This window comes from Amphibalanus amphitrite, unplaced genomic scaffold (assembly GCF_019059575.1).
Source record: "Amphibalanus amphitrite isolate SeventyFive unplaced genomic scaffold, NRLGWU_Aamphi_draft 000312F_arrow, whole genome shotgun sequence".
Lineage (NCBI taxonomy): Eukaryota > Metazoa > Arthropoda > Thecostraca > Balanomorpha > Balanidae > Amphibalanus > Amphibalanus amphitrite.
This window is the reverse complement of record NW_024881807.1, coordinates 496,049-502,163: the sequence shown is the minus strand read 5'-3', so window position 1 is coordinate 502,163 and position 6,115 is coordinate 496,049. Positions and strand designations below refer to the sequence as shown.

General features: G+C 55.3%; 1 protein-coding gene across 1 annotated transcript; it reads right to left on the bottom strand.

The window, feature by feature from the left end:
• Positions 1–3,376: 3,376 nt before the first annotated feature.
• On the bottom strand, positions 3,377–5,592 carry LOC122388175 (skin secretory protein xP2-like). Its single transcript, XM_043379027.1, has 5 exons — positions 5,464–5,592; positions 5,230–5,340; positions 4,699–5,046; positions 3,814–4,476; positions 3,377–3,751 (listed from the first exon to the last, which is right to left on the bottom strand). Exons 1-5 carry the CDS (start codon positions 5,590–5,592, stop codon positions 3,377–3,379), a joined length of 1,626 nt encoding a protein of 541 aa, XP_043234962.1.
• Between the last annotated feature and the right edge of the window lie 523 nt (positions 5,593–6,115).

Below are 6,115 nucleotides of genomic sequence, written 5' to 3'. Positions count from 1 at the left end.
AAGTTGATGCCTCCAAGCCTTTAAGTCAAGTCAGGCATGCTCTTACAGACTGAACGTTCAAGTTACGAGACCCCATTCCTACCGCTCCAGTGGCTGGTGCTTATATTGTACAATTTGAGATACTTTGTTTATTTTTTGTGGCATAATATCTAAAAAGTTTTGTGCAAGTCTGGTGATGACTGATAATTCAAATAAGTGATAGAGTAAAATTACAAGTGTTTTTTTCTGTGGAAGAAATCTTTAATCTTATTTTTACTTTGCTTACATGCTGTCATTATCATATTTGGCTCTATTGAGCTGGGTATTTCATCATATATTGAACTTCCGAATTTATATTTGAAAAGTAGGTACTTAATTTGTAATCAACTTGAGCATTAGGCTGCATGGCAGTAGTCGAGCTTGTCAAATACCTAAATGTTTTGCTCAGAAATTGTTTGCTTTATTGGTTTCTTGAGCTTCACCAGATAAAGATGCAAGGTTGGCTGATTTGGTGTTAGTTATCCATATTAAAGTGCACTGTTTGTGACAAGATTATGGAAATTGTAACCTCAATATGGTTTCATATGAAATTTCATGCTGTCAAAACTATGAGATGTTGCCTTGAGTTTGGAATCAGGCAAGCATGGATTGAAGCTGTTTTCTTTAAAAAAAACTGCTTTTTAGTAACTTTCACCTCATAATTTGTATTTATTCAATCTTAGAATGGGAACAAGACTGAATTACAATAATCTTTTGAGAAAGGCTCTGCAAAACTGCATTGTTTTTATTTCTGTGGCATAATTTTGTACCTAATTCAAAGACTTTCTCTGGTGTAGTTTTTAAGATTGCTTGAACTTCTACTTTCTGACCTGTTTGGTGCCAATAAATCATGCAAGCTATTTGGCTTAGTTACGCATCTCTCTTGCCATTCCTACATATTTCATGTCAGTCTATTGCATAATTATATTGTGTAGTTAACATACTTCATGATATACAAATGAATGGTACCTATAGAGTCTCGGTGTGGGTAAATGAGAACCAATGAGCTTATATTTTTTACAATGGCATCAACTCCTCTTGTCACGGCCATGGATATCACAGAAGATTTTGCTGAACTGCCAAAGAGAATCCTGTGCAAGGAAATGTTTTGCATAATTTGGCTTAAAAGCACAAATTTTATTTTCCCAGTTGCATTGGGGCTCTGCTGGAGTTTGCTGATGACAGGATGCTGAAGGGCTGAAGCTGGCAGCTGTGGCAGGAGTCCAGTGTCCACCAGCTCAAGATCCGACGCCGCCGCGTCGCCGCCGTGCGGCACTCCGCGGAGACGGGGACGGCGGTCATGATTGGAGACACCACACTTCCCGCCTGGACTGTCCGGTCGGAGACTGGTAATCCCTCCGGTGAGCCGCACACCGTGGAGCTAGTTACTGCACTGCGCGTGTCCACCCGCAGCGCAGTGCCAGCAACGGTGCCGTGAGTGCGACATCTGCGTGCGTATGACGTAGTGCGACTGTCACGACTCGCGGCTCAGTGTTAACTGTCAGTTACCGGGGTTACATGAGCAAGTAAATGCGTATCAGGAACGGATTTTCCTATTCGCTCACCATTGTAGTCCGTTTGTAATGCGTATTAACTCTGCTCATGTAACCCCGAGCAGTGTGACAGTGCGGCTCGCGCTCGTTTTAGCGAGGTGCTCTGTTGTATATAACCACCTTGATGGAGATCTATGTGCTGCCGCTTGAGTTTCAATGTACAGTTTTATGCATCAAACTAGCGTAAATGGCTGTCAGAGGTCAATTTGAAGCGCACTTAGTACCAATAACCCAGCTGGGTTGAGCGAGTCATGTGACTAGTCCCGATGAACGTACTGTTTCGATGTCGTCAGTCGTAGACTTTTGTAAACCATTCGTTTCGGAGCTCTGTGTTGTGTTGTTCGGGATCGCAGTTGTTTGAGCAGTTTGCTTTATGCGTCGTACGCTGGCAGAACGCTGGTCGTACACGAGTCATGTGTTTCCTTTCGCCCCTAACGGGTTACTGCGGTACCTATGCAGTTGGAATGTGTCTCGAGACACTAAATGGTCGCACTTGGTGGTCAATAGCTGCGCTTGAAAATGGTGCATTTTTTTTGCATTTTGCAATGTAATTTTATTGCCGTTATCGTATTGGTAGATAGTGTCAGAAGTTGGCCGTTTGATGCGTTGTCAGACGCTGTTGCCTTAGTGCTGACAAATTGATGGGCCGCGTTTGTGTTCCTGTTTAGAAACGGATCTCAATATACAGGGTGATTTTTTTACTTGTTAAAAAGTAATGAGGTCTAGTGGCGTTAAAATGCAAATATATGTTGCAAAATTATATACCAGGATGACGAGCATTCTGGGACATTTTGATTTCATGCAGACACGATGTGAAGGAACGTCCATCGTGTATTTTACTTGTGCTTGAAGTAACCCCCTCTCTCGCCGACACGAATCAGCCCGCCTGAGCACGTGTTGAACAGCACCATGGACTTCTATACTCATTAGGCGGACTGAAAAGGCTCCTATCGCCCATTTTCAGCTCTGCCAGATGTTTCCACTGTTTTCTCGTTATATCTGCCATAAATGGGTCCAAAAACTACAAGTCTAGGGACGGTAGATTGAGGATTTTGATACTGACGGCCCCGGTGGTGTCTGATTCGCTGTTTTTCTTTCTCCCTGAAGACTGATTCTTCAGAGGCTGCACTTACGCCAGATTGACCGTTTGAAGGTTATTTATGACTACAAGCTTGTTGGTGCGTTATTTAACGTCTTTCTGAGGTATCTCCTTGATCATCGTATGCTTCGAACTGCCTCAATGCTTCAAAATAATCGTTTTGTGTCATTCCTTACTGAACGGCAGTGGACCATGCGTGCCCGATTGGTGGGACATTTTCAGGCTCCATTGGGGCCGAGGCCGTCGGTGAAAAGGGACAAATGATGACACCATACAAAATGTCCCAGATTTATATATCACGTGCATTGCTTTTTTGCACGCGATTTTTCGATTTAGGGACCACCATTGACGTTTACTTTTTAACAGTTAAAAAAAATCAACCTGTAAGTTGATTCAGTGGTAGGAACTGTTATGTTTTGGTTCGTTTCGAGTGAAAGAGCACACAATCAATGAAAAACGCGATTTATTTACTGCGATACGTTCACACCGAAAGAGTGTCCAAGAAGAGATAACAAGTATGGCGAGCGCCGCGCCTAGTCGCCCGCGCCAGTCATGCCGCTCGGCGCGCAGTCAGCTGGCGGCGGCAGAGGCGCTCACAGGCACGGAGCCGGGGCGGCCAGCGGTGGCGGCGGCAGGGGCGCGCGCAGGCGCGGCCAGGAGCCGTGCGGGGGTTGGACCATAATACAACACCTCCCCCCCAAGACGATCACATCGTCTTCACTCCAAGGCGCCACAGCGGACCCTCCGGGGTCCGGGCGCACAAGGCCACCGCAGCGCGGTGCAGACGGCGGCGCCTGCGCTCTCTTCCGCGGCGTCTCGGGCGCTTCTTGCAGCGGGCGCGCCCGCCGTCGCACGGGGAGGTCCGCGGCAGGCGTCGCTCCGGTGTCGGTGGCGGCCACGGGTCGCGGCCAGCGGCGGCTCTGGTCACCCCTGGACTCGGGGCCACGAGCGGCGGCAGACGCGAGTCGCACTCCGTATCCCGCTCAGCGAGCATAGCTGCGACGGCAGCTGCGTGAAGCGGGTCCTCAGCGTCCTCCCACACCTCGTCATCGACGGTCGGACCGAGCAGGTCATCCACCACCTCGACCGAGTGGAGGGTGGTGTCACCGAGGTTCGTGTCACCGCGCCGGTCGGACTTGTCACCGGCGGACCCGCCAGCGGCGGCGAGGCTCCGTAGGCGTCAGCCAGCTCGGTAGGCTGCGCCGCATGACTACAGCCGGCTTGGCCGGTGCCCGCCGGCGGCGGCGACTCGGCGGTGCTGGCGGCTGGGCCTCCATCCGTGCTTCGAGTTGGCATGCCTCCCGCCGGCGGCGGCGAGGCTCCGTAGACGTCAGTAGTCTTACTCAGCTCGGTGGGCTGTGCCGCACAACAGTCGGCTTGGCTGGTGTCCCCCGGCAGCGGCGACACGGCGTAGCCGGCGGCTGTACCTCCGTCCCTGGTCCGCGTGGGTAGGCCTCCCGCCGGCGGCGGCGAGGCTCCGTAGGCGGCAGCCGGCCTGGTAGACTGCGCGGCGGTGCACCCAATCTGGCCAGTGTCCGCCGGCGGCGGTGACACGGCGGGGCCGGCAGCTGCACCTCGGCCCGTGCTCAGCGTTTGTAGGCCTCCCGCCGGCGGCGGCGAGGCTCCGTAGGCTTCAGCGGCTCCATCCGGGCCTGCAGGCTGCACCGCAGTGGCCCCGGGCTGGCCCGTGTCCGCCGGCGGCGGCAACACGGCGTCACCAGCGGCTTCGTTTGCATGGCTGGTCCGCGTTGGAAGGCTTCCCGTCGGCGACGGCGAAGCTCCGTGGGCGCCAGCCGGCTCGGTGGGCTGCGCCGCGGTACATCCAGCTCGGTCCGTGTCCGCCTGCGGCGATGACACGCCGGGGGCTGCCTCCATGGTCTGCGCCGGCCAGCCTCCCGCCGGCGGCGGGCAGGCTCCGCGCGCGCCAGCCGGCTCGGTGGGCTGCGCCGCGGTACGGCCGGCTCCTCGGCCCGTGTCTGCCGGCGGCACCGACACGGCGGCGCCGGTGGCTACCGATGGGCCTCCCGCCGGCGGCGGCGAGGCTCCGTGCACTCGGTCCGTGCTCCAAGTTGGGATGCCTCCCGCCGGCGGCGGTGAGGCTCCATAGGCGTCAGCAGCGTCACTCAGCTCCGTGGGCTGCAGCGCAGTGTGCCCGGCTTCGCCCGTGTCCGCCGGCGGCGGTGACACGGCGGTGCCGGCGGCTACCGCTACTAGCGCCACCCCCGGAGAGTCTCGTACTCTCGTCACTGCAGATGTCGCCACTGGACGATCGGCCGTGGTGCTCGCCCTCTGGTGGCACACCACCTCAAAATGTCCTGGTTCGCCACACGCACGACAGATGGCGCCAGCGGCGCGACACGTGTCTCCGCCGGCGTGCTGGCGACGGCCGCAGGTAGGGCAACGCTCAAGAAACTGACGATCCCGGTCTGTAGCGGTGGCGGAATGGGCGACACTCGGCCGTCTGCGCCTCTTGTAGGCCGGCAGGCGCGCCGCGGAATGTCCCTCGTTGCCGCGGAGGTCTGGGCACGTGACACGGGCACCATCGCTCGCCCGACAAACGTTCACGGCGTATTTGAGCGTCAGCTCAGAGTCCTCCAGCCTGCGGCTCACCGCTCCTGAACCACTGTCGGGCACACTGCACTCGGCACGGTCGTCGCACGTCGATGCCGACTTCGGTCGCGGGGTCGGGGTCGCCGACACCGGCAGGCAGACAGTCCGGCGGGCGGCGGCAGCTGGTCCAACGGATCCATCAGCGCCTCGCTCAGCCCCAGACTCTGACACTCCGGTCGTTACGTCCGTCCCCGCGGAGGGCTCCCCGGTTAGGAGCCTCTCCAAGCGCTCCAGGCGCTTGTCGGCCTCGGCGGCTCTCTTCACCTGCCTCTCCAGCAGTGCCGTCAGTTCTTGAACGATAATTTTAGACATCGCGCTGTAAGCTCAATCACATAATTACAAAACCGACCGCGCCATGTTATGTTTTGGTTCGTTTCGAGTGAAAGAGCACACAATCAATGAAAAACGCGATTTATTTACTGCGATACGTTCACGCCGAAAGAGTGTCCAAGAAGAGATAACAAGTATGGCGAGCGCCGCGCCTAGTCGCCCGCGCCAGTCATGCCGCTCGGCGCGCAGTCAGCTGGCGGCGGCAGAGGCGCTCACAGGCACGGAGCCGGGGCGGCCAGCGGTGGCGGCGGCAGGGGCGCGCGCAGGCGCGGCCAGGAGCCGTGCGGGGGTTGGACCATAATACAACAGGAACCAGAATGCATTCGTTCAGACTTTTTATTTTATGGGGATGCACTGTTCCATGAGTAAGAACAAGCATGGCTCTGGTTGAGCGAAGCGCAATCGATATTTGTTATCGTGTTTGTAGGCTGTGACCACATTTACATCACTATTCAACTCCACGCACCAGCATTATCTAAACTGCTTGAACCTACACTTCATTTGC